At 38.2% G+C, this 22,522-nt stretch overlaps 1 protein-coding gene across 1 annotated transcript in view; it reads left to right on the plus strand.

Annotated features, from left to right (window-relative positions):
- Positions 1-22,303, plus strand: part of gpr158b (G protein-coupled receptor 158b) — a 40,075-nt gene extending 17,772 nt beyond the window's left edge. Inside the window, exons 3-11 of the mRNA XM_043261211.1 lie at positions 24-126; positions 2,590-2,801; positions 3,001-3,069; positions 7,830-7,939; positions 8,040-8,278; positions 11,524-11,662; positions 16,825-16,930; positions 17,043-17,189; positions 17,931-22,303. Of these exons, the coding sequence (XP_043117146.1) occupies positions 24-126; positions 2,590-2,801; positions 3,001-3,069; positions 7,830-7,939; positions 8,040-8,278; positions 11,524-11,662; positions 16,825-16,930; positions 17,043-17,189; positions 17,931-19,667 (2,862 nt within the window). The 3' untranslated portion in view covers positions 19,668-22,303. The remainder of the gene's footprint in view (positions 1-23; positions 127-2,589; positions 2,802-3,000; positions 3,070-7,829; positions 7,940-8,039; positions 8,279-11,523; positions 11,663-16,824; positions 16,931-17,042; positions 17,190-17,930) is intronic.
- Positions 22,304-22,522: the final 219 nt, after the last annotated feature.

Raw genomic sequence — 22,522 nt, forward strand, 5'->3', positions numbered from 1 at the left:
ATTTCTTTTTTCTTTTGCTGTAGTGTAAACCGATTACAGGCCACGGATTTGTGCTGGACAAGTACAAGTGCCAATGCAGAAGCGGTTTCTATCACCAAAGCCAAGCGGCGCTCAATGGCTTCTCAAGTAAGTACGAATCTGATTTTATAATCTGAATTGTTTTTGAGGTGAACTGTATGGGAACCCTTTAACATTAATCCCTTTAAATCTCTTATGGTATTTTGATAACTGATACTGAAAACTCGACTGATATGAAGAGATAAACATGAGTAGTTAAAACTGGGTCATGCTTTAGATTTTTTTCACTGTTTTATTGTCTGTGAACAATGAAAGTGAATGTAAAATGCACATAAATAAAGCAATGGGTCTTATTTGAACAGAACTAGCCTGGAATGAATTTATCTTTCTGGCAGAAATGATACACAAACACAGAGTTACATCCTTCCACCAGATAATTTATAATCTCAAACTAGGCACGAATACCCCAAAGACAGAGTTTATATCTATTTAATGCAGAGAGTCCTAGTTGTTAAGAGCAATATTCCTCTCTCTCTCACGCGCTCAGATATAAACTGATGTAAAAATAGCTCCTTTGAAAATAGTCTCTTCTACTTTTAAAGAAGAAGGCTATAGGCCAAACTAGGCGTTTTGCGCTGGTCAGTTTTGACTATAAGGAAACACCCAAAATACGCATTTCAGTGTTTTGAACCAGGCGTTATACAATGTTCAGATTTATGCTTTAAATTATGAACGATGAACATCATGTTCTAAAAAAATATTTTCATTGGATAGTACCTCATTTATATGTTTAAACATAACGTTTCTGAAAACGTGTAATACATTGCGCTGCTGAATCAGCTGTACATTAAGCAATGTATGTAAGCTTGGAGACACCATACATACAGGCAAATGTGGACTAATTACAAAAAACTGCAGCTCTGTTCAAACACGTGGCAGATGCACGCCTTAGCTTATTTCATATTTAATAAACCGAGGCTTCCATTTACATATTTCAGAAGCCCTGGGACTCTTGAGTTTAGTGAATTTTGTTGAGCCTCTGCAGTTAGTCTGTTATCTGCTCTCTGTCATTGTGTCCGCTCTGCATTATTAGGTTACTACTTCTTGATTATTCTTGACTTCAGGAGAAATCACTTTGGACAAAGCCAGATTAAGAAGGTTCTAAGTAGAAGCTAGTGTGAGCCAGACCTAATGTTCTTCGGAAGAACTCCGTATTAACTTCAACAGTGATATTTTTATACCTTATAGGCCAATAAAAACCCTAGTAAAAAAGTAATATAAAATACATTTATTTCATACTAGTTCAAATCTGTTAACATATTTGCTTGAAACTTAAGGCTTGTTCACACCAAGCCACGATAACTTTATTGATGATAAAGATATAGTTCTAAAAAGCGCTTCAATATTAAACAAATCATACCACAGCTGCGGTGAGCGGGGCTTTACTGATAGAAAAATTATAATTACATTTTATTTGGAGTACTACTGGTGTGCAACGCACATTTTTTTAAATGTGCAAGTTATTTAAAGTGTACTTGAATAATACTTGTAATAGCTCGACTTTAGTCCAATCTAATATACTTCAGCATATGCACTACTTCCACACAATTCAATTGCACCAAAAAGTACAAAATGAGTTGTTAGCACACTTTTAGCAGTCAATTTATTTTTAGCAATTTAAGGATAACCATCTGAAAGAAAGCTGATGCTTAAACATCATTAATAACTACAAAACAGCTCTGGGTTTATAAATAACATTCCTTCCTGTATAAAATTCCTGTTAACCAATTATCAATCCAAGTCGTTTTTTGGATAATTCCTTCAGACACGACGCTGTATAAGCAACGTCACATTTTACTACTTGGTTACTTTTTTTCAATGTGCAGTTCCTCGATTGCTTTAATTAAGAAACCTTGCTGTCGATATGCAGACACACCAGATACTGGGAGTTTTATCATCTTGGTTAAATTAAATGGGTAATAATATTGACGTTATTGCATATATGTTGGGATGTGAATTATCAATGTAAACTGTTTTATTTATATTACGGTATTTGCACATAATAACCCAACCCCTGCCCCATTTCGTCAATGAAACAAAAGATATAAGAGGCAGATACTACTACCATCATAATTTATTAAAACAAATATGAATATTCGGGAGTATGTTTTTGAATGAAATGCAAGCTCAATAATGGAGTGGTTTCATTTTCGGCGATGAAAACCTATTTCTAGACATTGTATGGCTTCAGATGTCTAAGAATGCAACCCCACTTGCTTGAAATGCTTTTATACTGCTTGTTTATTGTTCAGAAGTGGGAAGGTTTAGGGTAAGGGGTGGGGTTATGTGCTCCAATGAAGGTGTGCATTTACATAAAATGATTTCTTTTACAAATGCATGCAAACTGAAAACAACGGAGGACCTTCTAAAAGTGTACCAAGAAATGACTCTGAGTGGTCCTGACCAAGCAGCAATGTGTGAAGCGTTAGGAGTGGGAATCTGTTTCTGTAAAATGCAAACACATCAACAGATATGTCATGGCGTGGTTCCTTGTCATTGACCTGTTGCTAGAATCAGACCAGGGAATGCACACGGATCAGTCCTGGGAACCGTCCGGGAGGTGTTTGCCGTGTCGAGAAGGCTGTTTGTTCTGCACAGGCGACACACCGTGTGTGGCTCAGGAGGACACGGCCCTCCGCCTCGCCATGGTCTCCTTCCAGAGCTTCTGCATGCTCCTGGACCTCGTCAGCATGATGGTCGTCTACCACTTCCGTCGCAACAAGGTAAGAATATTTACTGCCGGTTATCGCGCCTGGAAAGGCTTTGCACTCTGCTTTTATTCTGCTAGAGTTACCTGAAAGAAAAACCAGAGCTTGAGTTCTGCTTGAGCAGGTTTATTGGGCTGAAGGGCAAATACCGCTTTTCAAAATGTCATAGTTCAGTATTCTCTCTCTCTCTCTCTCTCTCTCTCTTGTTTTTCAGAGAATCAAAGCATCTGGCCTTATACTTCTCGAAGCGATACTTTCAGGATCTGTATTTCTCTACTTCCCTGTAAGTTCTGAAACTTCTTTTTACTTTTCAGAATGAAAGAGGAAAATCTGTTTTCCCCTCTTTAATCCTTTGCCTCCCTTTCAACCCGCATCTGTCACCATTTAAGAAAAAGATTCATGTTTGAACATCATTTGACTGAAGAAAATCCAATGAATTATTCTCAGTGTTTCTATCTGGCTTTAAGGGTTGGTTCAACCAAAAATGAACATTTGCAGTTAATGTTGTTAACAGTAAACAATTTTTTTTTAGCTGAAACTGAGGTCCTTGGCAATTCGTAAAATGCAAGTCATCAAATAACGTCACTTTCAGGGTCAAAAAGCATATGCAGGCAAGAAAAAATGAATACCCATGGTTCTAAAATGAAGGGACAAACATTTTTTTTGACACCTAAACATAATCAGTATTACAAACAGGCAAATGCTAACCATAATCATATCCAATTATACTGCAATGGACTTTCCTTCATTCATTTTCAATTAGGCGAAATGAGAGAGATTGTGACTCTCGCTGTAACCGACACTATATGGTGTCAGTGTTTCATTTTTGTTCAGAAATGTTCTTTTCTTGGTTCCTGATGACATATGGTCTTATGAAGCTAAATAATTGGTCTGTGCGAGCAACAGGGATGCTATTTACAAACTAGTACCTTAATCCATAGCCTCACACTTCCTTATTCTTGATGCCTCAGCCCGCATGAACAAGTTAGTTTGCGTTGCGTTGATGTGAAGGAAGCTCATGCTCTAGAATCTTATGAACACTCTTATGAAACCATCCTCTCATTTGTGGTAAGTAAATGATTTTTTGAATGTAATACAGCCCTGGCATTGTACCAAAATACACAGGCTTCACTTAGAAAAGATGCGCTCCTTTACCTTTTCATTCATCCCCTTTCTAATGTGTTTAGACGTAATACTGGGTAAAACAGTAGGAGGGGAGATTCTCACTGAAATATCCAGATAAAAACAGCAATGCATCCTGGTCGACCGCTCTTTATCGGATTGCCACAAAGGATCTAATACCAGATGCAAACCAGACCAATAAGACCAGGGGGGTTTTCAATTTCATGTTAACTTTGAAGGACCAGGCAGCCAGGATGCAGCTGTAAAGATCCATTACGATTTCTTGGTTTTATCCTCAGTTGACTGATTTGTACATTCTGCTCCGCAGGCACTTTGAAATGTAATGGTCTGCTTCTCGTTTCGGCCCTGTACCACTGCTGGTGATGTATTACACAAGCCCCGTTCAATGAAACAGTGACATTATTTTCAGTCTGAGTCAAAGCTAAGCGCCCGACGACCAGCTTTCACACTGATGAACCATTTCAAATGCAAATCAAGGCCTTGTCCAATTGCAAACTCCAACGCGATGACTTGATTGCTTGTGTGAATGAAACTCTGACCGAACGCAGTGGCGGATGCCCTGTATTTGATCAATTCAAATCCGTCAAAGCCGCAGTGATTCGGCGTTCTCGTTCGATTAAAAACAGGCACGTCGTCTGTCGCGCTCCTGTCTCTGCGGTATTTTTCTCCGTTCTTAAGCTAAGCACACCTCCCAGACCATCTGTGATAGTCAACAGCTCCTGCATTTATATGAGAGACGAGGGAGGACGAAACGGGGCAGGAATGGGAATTTGAGGAATGGATCGCACCCCGCTGACGGTTTTTAATTTGTCACTTCGGCTTCTGGATTCGCTACAGGAATAATGAAAACCAGATCATGTCACAAACGTATAAAAATGTATGAAAAATCGGCGAGTGTGAGGTTGTGGAGGATGTCTGACTGTGACTGTACAGCCTCGCTCTGTTCAGCCGACTCAATCTGCTCTTGAATATGACGCACGCATACTTGTTTTATTTTAATGATATCTCGTTCAATTGATCAGCATTGAATCAATGTCGTCCTGAATGATCTCAATAATGACACGATTATCCTCTTTTGGCTGAACTCTTCATGCTAACACTTTTGAATGCAGAACGCTTGTTAGCTATAACGTTTTCCCCTCAATAAAATCCTAATTTGCTGCTTATTAATAGCGAAGGTAATTAAGTTTAGGTATTGGGTAGGATTAGGGATGTACTGTAGAATAAGATCGTGTAAAATAAAGCATCATTACGTGCTTAATTATTAATAATAAATTGCTAGCATTTTAGTAATATGCATGTTAATGAGAACTAGTTGAGAGAACCACTGAACTCTGTAGAACCATTTTAATTTAGTCTTAGCCTTAGTCTTCAGTCAAATGTGCTTTTTTTAACTAAAAATCGAAGTCTCATTTTTTTTCATTAACTATATTGGCTGATATGTAGGCTATTTAAAAAAACGCTACATAAATTGCTGCCACCCTCTAAAAAATATCGATTTTTTTTTTCTTTATGATGTCATTTCTTTATGACGTCATCATAAAGGCTCAAAATTTAATTATGAATCATTTTGGCGTTTAATATTTCCAATATTATTTTGACAGCATTCGTGTTAGTTATATAAGGTGTACATAACGTAAAGTGGGCCGGTGGGCTTCGGGTAAAGCCACCTTGAACCTTCACAAATTCCACTCACATTTATTATATCCGCTGATTATTATAGCTCGCATGTCAAATCGACTTTTAGAAAGCAGAAATGAGAGCGCAGTCACTAAATTCAAGACATATGTAATTAAAAGAAAACACAAGCATGGCAGGGAGGAAGCAGAAATGAAGCGCGAAGGTTCATTTGGAGGAAAGATAGAATGAGAAGGTTATAAACATTTAAAATATGATTAAAATTACAGTTAATGAAAAGCGTTTGAAGTTAAATATTCCTTCACATCGCATAAGCAAGAGTTGCAGAAGGTGTTTCATGTTCCCTGTTTCGAACTAATTCAGTTTTCATGGCACAGCAAATTGATTTGGAGCTCCGCGTAGGACAGACGACGAGTTGTCAGCGATCAAATATGTGCATGCACTCTGATGCACGCTCCGCGGCTGCGTGTGTTTTCCGTGCTCACATGCTGCTGTTCTGCTGTGCAGCGTTATGCATTATTAACGAGTCCATCAAGTTCTAGCGCAACTTGTTAAAAATAAATCCACTGATTAATTAATGGCAGGGTGTTGAGGGAAAAGGGGGCCACCTATTTGTCTCCAGTCTGATGTTACAAACATGTCACTTCGTTTCGTGTCGCTGTCCTCGACTCCCTGCCCTACAGTAATGACAGCACAGACACGGACCAGTTTTACAATGAAATTTAACAACGGTGTTCGACTGCCGGGATCTGTCGTGTCAAAAAAGGGGCTAATCGGCCGAAAACGTCTGAAGTCTTGCATTTCAAGTGCCATCGCGCGAATCAGCAGCGCCGTCAAAAGGACCATGCGCCGTGGGATGTTTCATTATTATTATTATTATTTAAAATATCAAAAACATGCATTTCTCGTGCCCCTGTAGATGTTTTGATCAGCTTCACATTTTAGCGTCTACCACTACAGTGCGAAATAAACATGAATGATCTTGAGAAGGCGTTCAAAGAGACAACAAACTTGCTGAAATGTTCAAGTGTCCCATAATTACTCAACGTTTCGACCAAAAACAAACATTTACCTCAAGAAAGTTTACCAGCAGTCACAGATGGATATGTTTCCATGTTTGAAAAAAATCAAACATGGAAAATATATTTATTTCGTAAATTACTAATATCAATCAATCAATCATTTTTAGTTATACAGAGCTTTTAACAACGCAGGTTGCATCAAAGCACTGAACAGTATAAAGTAGAAGAGTACAATGATAGAAATGTATAATGACGAGAGTGAACAATTTGTTATTAAATGCAGAGACGGTGTCTGTAATCAATTAGACGATAATCTCTAGAAGTTAAGTGTCCCCAACAAAGCAAGCCAGAAGAACCAAAACCCCATCCATACACAATGAATTATTTTCAGCTTTTAATGAATTTTAATGAATTATCGAACATAAATGATCCTGGTAAAGATTTCTGTGCCTAGTATAAAGCAGGTTTATGAGATAGAAACCAACTAGAACTAAAACTATAAAATAGCAAAAGCGTTTTCCCAATTAAGTTGCGTTGGAGTTGTTTCTGGTGAGGACAGTTCAAATACGAGCTGCTCTACTGTACATCAAGCTTCTCACTTTCCTAATGAGCGTAAAAGGCATGTGCTCATTTATTTATCTGAGAGGAGAAGCGCTTCTAATTGAGTTAGAAGCTGCACATGGCGCTCTCTTTGATTATACTGGAGGGGCCGTTTTGCTGTTTGCACATTTAAGAGGACGGCTGTGGATTGGAAATCTGTACTGGTGATTCTCCTAGGAGACACGAGAACAGATGCATCTTTCCATCAGTCCGGGCTGATATTTATTTAATTCTGCTGCTTTAAATAAGACAGGCACAGAATGAAAGGGACACCAGGCCTGACGGATAATGAGGAATTCAGGGAGCACTTTACAGGCTCGGGAGGATACAGAACAAGGATTGAACCGAGACAATCTGGAGAGCTTGTACTTATACTTCATTCACATGCATAACAACATGAGGATATTTGTGCATATTTGTTTAGTTTGGAAGGATATGCGTTTCATTTGCATGAAGCAAACTATTTTTAAGGACACTGAAACTATTGGAACAATTAAAAGCTTAATCGGCTACCCTACGTTTTCTGAAGAGCATCAGTGAAACTGATGTGGCCTTCTCGTCCTAATTACAGCCTTATAACGAAACGAATGCAGCGATTAGTCAACTTACTAGCTTTTAATTTTTATCTTTGTACCGTCAGGTTATGATACAGTATTTCAATCCAAGTGTTTTCCGGTGTATTCTCCTGAGATGGGTCCGTTTGCTCGGATTCGCTGTCGTCTATGGAACAGTGATTCTCAAACTGTACAGGTACGAACAGTGCTGCCAACTCCACAGCAAACAATCACCTTCCTGCTGAAGTGTGCATGAGCGTTGGTGCGGTTTACCACTTCTGTATTTGTACGCCTAGGGTTTTAAAGGTGTTCCTGTCCCGCACGGCCCAGCGGATCCCGTACATGACCAGCTGGAGGGTCCTGCGTCTGCTCGCTGTGATTTTGCTGGTGGTGGTGTGGTTCCTCGTGGCCTGGACCTCAGCCGTGTGCCAAAGCCCTGACACCCATCACGGCCTCATCGCCGTCGGGTTCACTCCGGAGGGCCTGCAGTTCAGCATGTGCCTGCTGGACAGCTGGGACTACATGATGGCCGCTGGTCAGTTCTTCTGCTTACTGTAATACCGCCGTAACCAGCACCGAAGAACAAAACACACCACAACTAAAAATGGCATTGTATGAAGTGCAGATTAAAAAGATAGCAAAAAGATGTGACACTGGAACAGTCAGAAGGGTCAATTTTTCAAAATCGGAATAAATGTTTTCTATCGACGCGAGGACAATATTTGCCCTAGGTGCAACTATTTAAAAAATCCGATACTAATCAAAAATATATCTATGGTAGGACATTTACAAAATGTCTTCATGGAACATGGTTTTTGGCCCATACAGATCACAAATCAGAAATATAATACATCGTATATGCTTCATATATTTAATATTAATATTATTTATGAGCTCAGCCTTAAGAAGTAGACCGCAGAGGTCAATATCTCATACACCTACAAAATACAAATTGTAATATGTTACTGATTCCAAATTACGTGGAAAAAAATGTTATGCAAGCATTTTCATTACACATTTTAAGTAATATTATTAGACTACTTCCAAAATAAATATTAAAATCAGTCATAATAAAACATAAATCAGCAATTTTTTTGGTTTGTTTACCTGCACGTGGCCATTACCAGCTGTAAACATGCAAATGTGATATTTAATCATGAAAATATTTATTTTAAACTCACTTAAAGTCATTATCCTCGGTGGAAGAGAATCAGATGACAAAATAGTTTTTTGTGCATTTTTTATTAGTTCTGCCAAATGATTAATAAATTAATAAATGAATGCATATGTATATATATATATATATATATATATATATATATATATATATATATATATATATATATATATATATATACACACTTATATTATGTAAACTTAAATGTTTATTTTATATGCATTTAATCGTTTGACAGCACTAATGTTAATTTGTTTGAAAGACAAAAGACATGGAAATACATTAAGTAACCTACTGAGGGACAATTTAAATAACATTAGTGTGTTGAAACACTTCTTAAATTGGTCAAATGCCATGTAGCCACCTGACTAATGACCGATCTCCGTGTGAATGTCCACAAAACTCAAAGACTTTATGAGTAAGCTGTATATAAGCAGTCTGAGTAAAATGAAACATCTGGAAAAAAGGAATTAGGGAGACTCAATAAATAATGAATAATTTGTAACCCATAAAGTATTTTGAAATGCAATTTAATCTATTTACAAGTACTTAATTTTTGGAATGGGATAAACTAATCTAGATTAATCAGTTACTACCCAGCTCAGGCTACCAGCAGCCTTAAAAAAATGAAAAGGAGGCAAGAATGCCAAAGTCTCATGGTTACGGATGTAACTTTGACAGAGGAGATGTGGGATGTATAATCGGATCATCTGAGTGTGGCCAGACAGCCTTTAAGGCATGAGGGTGTGAGACATGGCCAGTGATGCAGAGACGGCTCTTTCTGACAGCTCCGGTTCAAGCACAGGGGGAACTGCATGGAGACAGCCCTGAAACTCATGATATCCATGCATGCACACAAACAAAGGCATTCTCACTAGCAATATTTCACTGGTGGAAGGACCGAGATAGAAGCTTACACTTATTGTACTTTTTTGGTCTTCGTATTAATCCCATTTTCTTGGGGAAAAATAAACTTGGAAAACCTTTTAAATTTGGGGTGAACTTTTTCTTTAGCATAGATAAGGTCCGAATAGTTAACTAAATCTATCATTATAAAAAATAATAATTAAGAAAAAATAAGATTTGTTGAAAATTCAGGTTGGACCTATATTGTACTAAAACTGAAGTAAAAATCTATAAAAAACTATATAGATGTATTTTAATAAATATAATAACAAAAACAAAACAACAAAAACAAAAAAATATATTTAATAGTGTATTTTTTATTACAATACAAAAATTGCCTAAAATGTAATTTTTTTCGTTATCTGCTGAACGCAAAGAAAGATATTTTGAAAGAAGTATGGAAGTCAATGGCAGTCTGATCACAAACTTTCTTCAAAATATTTCAAAAGGTTTGGAGCTACCTGATTGTGAGTAAATGATGACACAATTTTCATATTTGTGTGAACTATTCCTTTAAGCTGAGTTTTGTAATTGTACAGAATATTATTAATAGCTACATCCTAAAATCACGCCGACTGCATCCGAAACCAGACACTCCCCTACTATATAGTAGGTAAAAACAGTATGTCACAAAAAGTGTGTCAACAGTTCACATAAGAGTAGCTAAAAAGTGCCCAGGTGACCTGTTACTATCTGTGTGATTCTGAAATCTGGATGCGATGGACACTTTACTATCCCACGAGGCCACGGGAGAGGATTTATGAAAGGCAGTGATGCAATGCAGCCGACCCTGGTAGGTCATGTGACAGCGACAACACGGTGAATGAAAACACATCCAGATTGCATATAGAGACGGTACTCCATTTGTAACCCCAAACAGAGTACCGTCTCTATATGCAATCTGAAAAGAGAAACTTTGAATGAATGAAAAGCATGACTGAGAGTAAAACGGATGTACTGCTGTCTGACATGCAGTCGTTTGCTTTTATTCGCTGCCATTTACAAATCTCAGAAAAGTGTCCATCAGATGCACGCTTCAAAAAACGTCCTGGAAATAGTCAGTCGTCTGGAAACTTCTCGTCTGGCTGTTATACGCATACTGTGAATCTACTACTCTTGTCACGTATTGTTTATTACAGCGGGGAATCATGCTAAATCAGATGCATCCTCTTTTTGGCCGATTCATTCAAATGAACCACTTTATGTTGACATGCATCCATTGGGTTGTGTTGTCTAGTTCTAGTCACTCTTTCTCATTTTACTCACGTCAGGCTGCAAACCCCTCAAATCAGCTGAAACGAATGCCCAATTTTGCTGGAAATGTACATTGAGTAGCTAATACATCGTAGCGCCTTTCTATGATCTTCGGTCCATGTAGGGGAAAGAATGCAGAAAACTTCAAATGCAAAAAAATAGAGTGTTAATAAAGAGCCAATATGCTAGGGATATGCATGCTTATATACAACTACTATAAAGTGTTACCCAATATATATGCATGGTCTGATTATGGAGTTTGAAGCAATGATTTGTATCGTTGTTCATGCGCTGTTGACTTGGTGTTACGGAAAGGAGAGAGGGACGGGAAACAGCCTTTCAGGCCGTGTGAAATCACATCTTTTCAGCTGGCATTCCCAGACTTGACACACTAAATAATTAGTGACGGCACTGTGCTGTGTCTCCTTGTGTTCCTGTTCCAGCGGAGTTCCTGTTCCTGCTGTGGGGCGTCTATCTGTGCTACGCCGTGAGGACCGTTCCCTCCGCTTTCCACGAGCCTCGCTACTTGGCCATCGCCATTTATAACGAACTCCTCATCTCTGCAATATTTCACATCATTAGGTGAGCGGCGTGCATTAGTTATGAGCAGCAACGGCGGAAGCATGATTAAGATGTCGCGCTTTCCATGTTTATTCATGAGACGGGCTCTCTGCTTTGTGAGCGGAATGCAACAGAACACTTGAGGAGCAACACGAGAGCTGAAATGCAAATTAAATACATACTGATTTTCTGAGATTTGTCGGGTGGAGGGAGTTGTGTTAGAGACACAGCTGGCAAAAAATCTTTCTCCGAAAAAATGCTTACCGGTGAAAATGGCGGTAACAGAACAGGGAATGCTAATTCACTACATTAACTATGACGTTTCCCTCAATAAATTCCTGATTTGCTGCTCGTTAATAGTTAGTGAGGTTAAGTTTGTAGGTGTTGGGTAAGATTAGGGATGTAGAATAAATTCATCCATTAATGTGTGCTTAATTAGTACTAATAAATGGTTAATATTTTAGTAAAATTCATACACTCAGAAATAAAGGTACAAAAGCCATCACTGGGGTGGTATCTTTTAAAAAGGTATAATTTTGTACCTATTAGCTTTAAATATTTACACTTTAAGTACTAATATGTACCTTTTTAGGTACTGAAATGGATCCTTTAGGTACAAACATATACCTTTCGAAAAGGTCCTGCCCCAGTGACAATTTTTTTACCTTTATTTCCAAGAATCTACTAATAAGCAGCTAGCTAAAATAAAGTGTTACCAAAATGTTAAATCAAACGATTTTAACGATTATATGCCGCAAACCAAATATGTATATGGCTATCTCATGGTCTCTTTTTCCTCTTCTCACTAACATTCGGATATCAACTTTTAATAAAATGGCAACAACAAATAGAACTAGGTAGGTTAGCTGATTGCAAGCTGATTAATAATCCTAGATATTATCGTCAGTTCATACTGCGATTACCATTTTCTTGAGACGCGATGAGACCTGTTTTCTGGTTTGTTCCTGCATAAAGTCTGTAGACCTGCACAGAAACATGTCTTGTTACTAGGAGACCTGCGACTAAACACACACAAAAAATAAATACAATAATGGAGTCATCAGGATGGATGGAATCATAGCCTGAAGCTAAAGATCATCATATATGCAAATCTGTCAAAAATCTACACACTGTCTCTGTCATCCAAAAAGGGATTGGAAATTAAAATCATGCAGAATAACTATATTGGTAAGACAGGAGGCAGTCATAATCAAAAGATAAATACAAACACTCACAATTCATTTTAAGGTCACGTTCTCACCCTTAAATGTGCCTATTCCCTCAATAAACTCCTAATTTGCTGCTTATTAATAGTTTGTAAGGCAGTTGTTAAGTTTGGGCATTGGGAAGGATTAGGGATGTAGAATATAGTCGTACTAAAAACTTATTCCTCTGCATTTTTGAAAGGTTTTGCATACAGACATCAGCGCTGTCAAATGGCGACGCCATTTTGTAAAGACACACTTTATACTTCGTTTTGTAAAGACACACATTTTGCCTGCGCAAATATCTATAGACTGAACAGACATCACTGTTTGTCCTCATTTAAGTTCTGTTTTATATGGAATTATTTTAGAAAGCTTGTGTTTTCGGGCCTATAAAATGCCATTGGGATGAATGGCCAAAATGAATAAAAATCCCTGGTTTTTAGTAGAAAAAAATGTCACGTAAACACTCATCACTGCAGTCAGGTTCAAGTTTCTCTCTCCTCTTTGCTTCGATTGGCTTTATTTTCCACACATATTCATATCAAACACAAAGCAGTATCGGCACACAAAACCGTTGTGACGTTCATGCAACCCAGCACCATAGGGTTACTGATAAGAAGCCATTTTCAGTCCAAACCCAAAATTCCTCACCTCACAATCTCAACCCAGCGTTTTCTAGAATGTAGCCTAGTATAGAAAAGCTCTTTCCATGCCACACTTATCTCCATTTGGGAATTGAGAAGGTGGTTGAGAAGGCCAATTGCTAATGATAATTATCATTTTTAGTTAATTTAAAAAGAGTTTCTCTTGATTTGCGTGGAATTTTTAGTCCAACACAAACTCTCTCGTTGTTTCAGTCAAAGCGATTCTGTGCAGCGTGTCATCACATTCCCTCAAGAGTGTCCAAATGTCAGTTACTACACCCACCGAGAACAGACACTTCCTGTTTTCTTTAGAGAGCGACGCTAATATTCGCATCTTATGAAACTCCAGCCCACATCCACTTACATTTACCACAGCAGTCTTAAGAACGCTTCCTAAAGGAATGTTTGCTCAATTCAAAACACTGAACACAAGCTCTGGCATCTGCACATAATCGTTTTAAATCTTCCGTGGTTTTAGTAGCACACTTAGAATAGAAGTAAACCAGGCCAGCATACAGTACCAGAGGGTTTTAAAGCGGAAACGTGAAGCTTGTATTAAAGCACTTACATTAATTATTCAGTGAAAACCTGTTTATTATTAGAGATGTGAAATTGTCTAAAGCTGTCCTTTCTCAGGTGAAAATACTATGTGGATGAGCGTCTGTGTATTTACAGTAAATGCAGTACACTGTGTATTTATAGTATATTTGCTTCAAGTAAGTCGTCAGTAGTTAGCTGCTGTAAAAAAAAAAGTACTGTATTGTACTGAATCTGTAATGTAGCGTAGAGTATCATTTAAGCTTTACAAATAACGTACTTTACAAATTGTATATTTGAAACCATTACGCTTACGCTTTAAGATTTGTTCGACTTTTTTCTCTTTTTTTGAAGAATTGCACTTATTTTAGTGTGTTGACTAACATTATAAAGCATACCATAATTATTTGTAATAATGAATATAATTATTAAATTATTAATTGAATTGAATATGTAAGAAAGTGTCCTAAAAAAAAAAACATTACATTCATTTTGCACTTAAGTAAATACATAAGTGCTCTTTAAAAATGTGCTTTTTTACAAGGGACTTCACATCTGTATCTTGTGATCTTGCACTTCGGTTTACTGGCTCTGTGCAGAGACAGATATCTCCATTTTGTTTAACATGAATTGTATTACCAAGCCCCCTGCAATGACTGAAAGTTGTCTGGGCCCCAATTAGAAAGTAAAAACCGGATCACATCAGCAGAAATTTGCACTAGACTTGGTAAAGGTGAAGACAGCTGGCCTCAGCTAAATGACATGCATCATGAAGACAGCACTGATAAGCCACTTGAGAGAAGGTTCATAAAATATGCCTGCTGCAGACGGCTCACGCATAAAGCTACTAAAGCCTAAAATAAACCCATTCGCCCTGTTCTTGTCTCACCCATCTTTCAGACTGCTCCTTCATTTCACTCCCTTTGACCACGGAAATCTTTTCAATTCTCTAATAAATAATAAAAAAGTTAGGAAGTTTAGGAAATATTTCAGAATCTGTGACAAACAGCCGTGAGCTCTCTCTCTACTAGTAGGTCACGACCTAAAAATAGGTCACATTTCTGCTTTCAAGTCATGTCAGAATGAATGTATGTGTACTGAGTGTACATCAACGCACATACGACCATTAAAATAACATTAATCCACCACCAAGAAATACTAGAAACCGAAGACTTATAAAGGCAAAGAAACAAAAGAAGCAAACGAGATGATTAATTAACACAGGTGGTAATAAAGAACAGAATTAACTAAATGAGAAGAGGAAAAACCAAATAAGGGCAAACAGAACATATGCGGGAAGAAAACAAAACAGAAACTCCAGGATCGTGAAAGTGATGGAATAATAACCGTCATAATTTTGATATGTAGTTGTTGTGTGGCACGTCGAAATAGAGTTTTCAGGGCGCACTTGAAGGCAGTATAAATTTCAACTTTTGTGAAATAAAGAATCGTGGCGGAATCATACGGGTATTATTCATGATAAATTGTAATTGTGATGACTCCGCTATTCAGTTTGCAGGCCTTCTGCGTGCTGCTGAAGATTCTGCTCATTTAACTGATTTATGAGGAGACAGACTTGTACAACCAACTCCATTTCCCATTGTTCTCTGTGGCAATGAAAAAATACACAGATCAAACACTAATTACGCACCTAATGTGAAGTCTTTGCTCTTCATTTTGTTAGGTTACTGATAAAATGCTTTATTGCTTTGTGAAACACAAAGAAGGAAATTAATGTGTAATTTGAAAACAGCGCATGGCTACAGTTTCAATACAGTTTGAGCTCAGGAGAACTTGAATACGGCATTATCTGTTCAGTCAGTGGATACAGCTAGCAGTGAGTGCATATAAATATAACAGAAAACTCTGCAGTTTTAATGTTATGCATCTTAGCTTGTAGCTTGTAGCTTGTGTCAGATATGTTTTTTCATTCTGCATTGATATGTTTAGGCACTTATTGACCATGCATTTCTCATATTCAGACGCCCAATATAGTTATTTGCTCCGTGATTGTTGTTGTATGCAGTAATCTGCAGAACAGAGCGTCTGCATTGGTCTGTAGGTGTATGCATTTACAAAAATGTCAATAATATGCCTATTTTTGTGTCTATGCAATTAATGACAACACATTTAAGGGCATTTTTAAGGGCAACTACATTTTTAATAAGCAGTTTTGGTAGTGCATTGGCTTGCTACTTCATGCATTTATAATCTGGGTCCTGAGTCAAAACCTCTGCCCTAGAGTATACTTGTGGAGTAAAAATGCACTGTTTTTATTATGATGGAGGTATCACAGTGCCTAGCAGTTTTAGCAGAATCTGTTTTTTCACACTTCATTTCTTTGCCGATGTCTGCAATCCCTGCTGGTTCTAGCAGATAAGCTCTGCTTGTCTGAAAAGTGGTGATGCTCTGTTTTGATGCTTTGCCAAAGCAGCTCTTGAAAGGCGATGTGATTAATGAGCCAGAATTTCATTACTCTTTGCATAACAGAGGAACGGTGACCTCCGTAATCATCAGGATACCTAACCCTGTTGACTAAACAATGTTTAAATAAACCCTTAGAAGCCACACCACACGTTCAATTACATTTGCCCTCATTATGCTGTCTGAAGCTCCATGTTGTTCAATTTGTTCCTGATCCTAAAAGGTTTCCCCCTTTTATTTAGCTTTGATTTGCCATTTGTGATGCTGTCAAAAATAAGTCAGAGGAGCAGCCTGAATGGAGTGATGGAAGTTGGCAAAATAGCCAAAATTAGCATTTGGCACCTCTAACAAGCTTTGGTCTGATTTACAGGTTCTCTCTTGGCACTGGACTGCATCCAGATTGGATGCTAATGTTATTTTTTGTTCACACACACCTGACAGTGACGGTTACTCTAGGATTGCTTCTCATTCCAAAGGTGATTATTATCCTTGTCATTAAATCTATAGAACGTCTGCAAGCAGCTTATGAAGATTAACATAGTCTTGTTTCTGAGAAAGGTTCATAGATTGTTTTGTCCTTCACTGCAGTTCTTGTTCACTGGAACTCATACACGGGAGGATATAGCCACAGAGGCCTATGAGGATGAACTGGATATGGGTCACTCAGGCTCCTGTCTGAACAGCAGCATCACATCTGCCTGGAGTGAGCATAGTCTGGATCCCGAGGACATTAGGGTAAGACGTCTTCACTGGTCCACAAAGTGTTTAATGATTAAGAATCTCATTTAGATTTGTTTACATTTTAGAGAACTTGTTAGTGATATCTCTAGGTGCATTTAGGTCTTTTATAGCTCCAACTTACAGTACCTTGAATTTGAGAAAACTGTACTTCATTGCAGGAAATTCTTAGAATAGCTCTGAATATTACAAATTATTTTAGGCGTCATAGGTAACCTGTAAAAAGGTAATGATGATGAGCATGGCAGAGGCAGTGTTTATTTTTAGTCCAGTCTTATTGTGATCACCATGGAAACCATATACTATACTGTAATGGAATACTGATTATTAATATTGAAAGGCTTTCTAAAATACCTGTAGTAATCAAGAACTTTTCATTGTGTGTTGATTTCCAGATCTCTAAATTAACAATGGAGATCAGATCGCAAGCAAAATATGCCTCTTACACAATAATATACAATAGCCCTGACATTTAGTGCAGTTGTGCTTCTGGCAACTGGAGTTCAAATCCCAGCTTTTGTTCCTTTCCAGTCCCGTCTTTCTTCCTAACCATGTTCACTTTTAACAATCTATTTTCAAAAACACTTAACATAAATGTAAATGCATGAATATTAAATCTGTGTTCTTTTCACTTATGCTCATATTTTTAGACTAGAGGTTTCTGACTTCAGTTTTTCTACAAGAGTGAAAACCTTAATGTTTTGTGTGTCAGTTTTATGCATTTTTTGCCTTTATCAGGAGGAACTCAAGAAACTCTATGCCCAACTGGAGATTTATAAAAGAAAGAAGATGCTGGCCAATAACCCTCACTTACAGAAAAAACGCAGTTCCAAGAGAGGACTTGGACGGACACTAATGCGTCGTATCACAGAAATACCTGAGACAGTGAGTCGGCAATACAGCCGGGAAGATCGAGACCCAAGTGACCATGGGAGTAACAGAGGCACCCTGAGGAGAAACCCATTTGACCCGTCTCACTCTGGGAAGCCAAGAGAAGAATCGTTAAAGAGCAGGATGTTCTCACTGAAAAGATCTCACAGCTATGACCATACGCATGATCAAGGTGGGGAAACCAATGGAGTGCGTGAAGATAAAGTGGAGAACACTACTACTGAGGCTTCTCTGCTTGACACCTTGATGGGCCGTAGGTCCAACAAGAAGAACCCTGAGGTGCCAAAGGTCGAGTTAGCCGAATCTACTGAGTCAGTGCCCTTAGTGTGCAAGTCTGCCAGTGCACATAACCTAGCAGCAGAAAAAAAGCCTGTACACCTTCGGACCTCTATGTTGCAGAAGTCCCTGTCTGTCATTGCTAGCGCCAGAGAAAGGACACTGGGGATTGCTGGGAAGACCCACAGTGTGGAAGATGCCAGTAAAAAGGGTCTCAAAGCAAGAGACAGTACAGTGCTTTCAGAAGTTGAGGAGTCCCCTGAGTGTTTACCAAAAATGATCATCAGCCAGTCAGTTGAGTACACTAAAACGCCTAGTAAGATGGGCATCATGAAACAGCAGGTGAGTGGCAGTCAGCCCTCAATTTGTTCAGAACCAGGGAAGAGTAAGGACCTGTACGACCTCTCTGAGGTGTGTCCTTGGGAAGTAGAGGAGTTACCCACTCCAACGGAGGGCAAGTCCCAGAAACATGTTTCTATTGCCCCTACTGAAACCAATACAATTCATGGGAGCAGTGCAAAAAGTGGACATAAGTCTCAACACAAACAAAAAGGGTTGGGCCAATCTCCGTCAAACCGACGTCGCTCCAGAGATAGGACTGGGGAAAGGGATGAAGGGAGGAAACCGAAATCACCTCTCAAGCTTAATACCCACAAAGAAGCAAGTCCTTGGAACTTCGAGGATCTACCAGTGCAACCAATGGAGTCTGTAGGACTGTCCCCTGAGAGAACAAACCGCAAGAAAAGTGTCACTCCCACGGATGGAAAGCCCAAGATCATCCTCTCAGATATCTCCAAGTCCACAGGAAGCCTTTTGCAGCCACCAACTCTCATGGTGGATATCTGCCCTTGGGATTATGATCCCCCTCTGTCCCCCAACCAGGACAAGACTTGCAGCCCCACACATCATTCAAAGAGAAGAGATTCTTGCTCGAAAAGAAAAGGATCTTGCTCCTCCAAAGACAAAACTAAGGATAAAGAAGATGATAAACGAACATCCAAGAGTAGGGAGCGGAGAAGCTCCTCAAGCAAACCCTCTGAGAAGCGTCGCACAAGCCAATCATCAGAGGGAGATCAAGTTGCCACAGTGGCATCTGGAAGAAGGAGGAGCGCTACTAGAGACTCTGCGATCAGTAAGCGTGCTGATGTTAGCCCCTGGGAGACAGAGGTATTGCCCATTGCTACCTCAAATGATAAACAGCCTGCAACAACTGAGATCCACACAACTCGAACACCGTCCACTTACCTCAACATGGCTGAAGTTTGTCCATGGGACTTCGATGAGAAGTTGTCAGGGGAAAATGCATGACACACCAATCACAAAACTAGACCACTCCAGTAGGGTTTCAAAGATGAAAGTTAAGGCCTGTTCACACAAAGATGGCTAACTGTAAATATAACTGGCTTATATGCCATCAACAGAAAATAATGTGTGCTGCAGTTATATCGCCTGTCACTTTAAGTCGTCCTAAAAGTTGGGTGGATTCTTTTTGGCTAATAATTTTTTTTTTAATCATTCATCAGCTAAAAAAAACATTCTAAAAGCGATATTGCTGTGGTGTGGACTTTGCTATTTTCATTCATAATTATTTATTTATTTATTTATTTATATAAATCTTTATATTTATAGTTGTCATCCTTGGTGTGAATGGGCCTGTAGCCATATTTGCACACATTAAGTTTTCAATAAGTTTTCATATATACCAAGTAAAACACTTTCTTAGACGTTTTCAATTCTTGTAATGTAGAATGTAAAAGTTTAACCTACAAAAACGGCTTCCAGTTCAAATAAAATGGATGTGGCTACCAACTGAAATAAAATAGTGGCTTGCAAAAGTATTCAAACCCCTCTCATTTTCAATTTCATGCCTAATATTTTATGTATTTATTTTTATGTGACATTTTTTTCCATTATATTTGATCATTTCTTTAAAAATTTCTGAAGGGCAAAAGCATAACACAGTGGATATCCCAGTGGCACTCGTGTTTCAGTTGTCAGGTAGTGTCCAGGTAATGCTCATTCAATGCACGTTTTACTCACCATTAAAGCATCCTAAGTGTATATGACTTTCTTCTTTCAGATTAAACCAGTCTGAGTTTTATAAAAAAATGCCCTTGCTCTTCCAAGCTTTGTAATGGCATGGGCATGTGGTTTTGTTCATCAGTCCACAAATAGTCAAATAGAGTTCATGCATCAATATTAAATAAATGAATGAAGGCTTCCTAAAGCGAAGCAATGCATTTTTATACAAATTTCTTAATTAAAACAACATAAACAGTTTTGTGGAACTCCCACTAACTATATGTAGTACTATATGTGTGTTCATGATAGACAGTTTAAACCTCCAGTTTACAGGAGCAAAGGAAGCTAAGTTTCTCTACTTTAACAAAAGTAAACCAGTCTTCTCTTAACGAAACCCTCCAACATTTTTCTTTAAAAAGCCTTGATTTGCACTCATGACCAGTGTTTTGTATCGTTCTCTCTCCATCACACTTCCACGTTCATCAGAAATCAGAGGTGCATACGTCCTCATCTGCTAGCACAGATTCCACCTACGACAGTTAGAATTAAAAGAAAAAAATCTATTTTAAATAGGGATTTTTTTTTACAAAAACACATGGATTTGCTACAGGCCTTTATTCACCCCCTGGAGCTGAGTGAGGCACATTTTATTATGGATTCATGTATTTTATTAGACTACTTTTAGACTGTTGAACAAGACACCCTCCTACTGCCATTATAACTCTGAATGGATTCGTCTATAAGAAGAAAATCATATAGGATGCCTTAAGGATGAGTAAAACATGGACTAATTTGCATTTTTGGGTGAACTAACCCTAATTTTTTTTCAATAATTTTTTTCTGAAAATGAATGCTGCAGTTTTTCAAATTGGTAAATAAGTGAATTTGTTCTGGGGGGTTTGAAGACCTTCACAAGGCACAATTAGAGAATCAGAGAGTAAGATGAAACACATCCTGTATCTAGGAAACTGCAGTTTTTCTTTCCGGACAGGTTTATAATGAATAATTTTGAAGGTCTATAAAACTGGCATATTTTTTAACTAATAGAAAATATGAAAATATTTAAAATATAACTGTTAATGTTTCCATGTGACAACTATCCCCAGTCACGCTGGTGACTTGATAGATGTAATAGTATATCAATGATTTGGCTAAATAATACAACTAAAACATTGCATAGCACCTTTTTTCTTCTTCAAAAGAAAGAAGGCAAGAAAGAAAATGGTGGTGCGGAAAACCGCTTATGGGAAAAGCTTGTAAGAAATCCTATTTCATTGGCCCCATGCTTTAAATGCTTTCTTACAATCAGGGACAGATTAATGCACAGGCCTACCGGGCACTAGACCAGAGGGGGGCCACATATTTTTTTAGCCAAGTGGATTTTGAATGTAGCTTCCAAAAGACAAAAATGGCTTAATTATATATATATATAAGCTGTCAAATTCATATCAGCGTTCGCATTTTGGCTGCCACTGAGCCAGCCGAGTTTTCAAAGTGCGGCGCATTATAAACAACCACAGAGCGGTCACTTACCATACGTGCCCTTATTCACAGTAATGTCCTCTTTTTGGACCAAAAAAAGAATCCAGATCGGGATTCCTAAATCGCCCAGAATGTCTGAGATTTGGCTTTTGCTTTCTACGGTCGGCATTCATTGTGAGCGTTTGCTCTACATAGGACTACTTTATTTCTGACCATTACCACCTGCTCAGATATTCTAATAGTGAATATTTTTCTTGCATCAAGGAGCCGCTACAAATATGCAGAGTTTTAGGGTATCGCTTTGGATGCAGGGTTGCCAAATCTGCATTTCTTGTGGGGAATTGGGCAGATTTTACACTCTTGCTCCAGGTTAATTCTTTTCCCGTGGGTAAGATTTGAAATACTGTATAAATTACCCCTGCAGGCACACAACGTCATAAGACGTTATTTGAAGAAGATATTTGGTTCAATTTGTGTGCGACAACAGGTGAACATAATTCAACGTAAATTCGATGTCTAATGTCAATGTTAAGTTGAAGTCCAATACAGATGTCAGCTCACGTTGATATTTGTTGTTTTTAGGTTATGTAACCAAAACCCAACGTTGAGTCAGCGTCAAATTGACATCAAATACTGACGTCAACACGATTTTCATTTTC

Source organism: Puntigrus tetrazona, chromosome 2 (assembly GCF_018831695.1).
Source record: "Puntigrus tetrazona isolate hp1 chromosome 2, ASM1883169v1, whole genome shotgun sequence".
In the NCBI taxonomy this organism is placed as follows: Eukaryota; Metazoa; Chordata; class Actinopteri; order Cypriniformes; family Cyprinidae; genus Puntigrus; species Puntigrus tetrazona.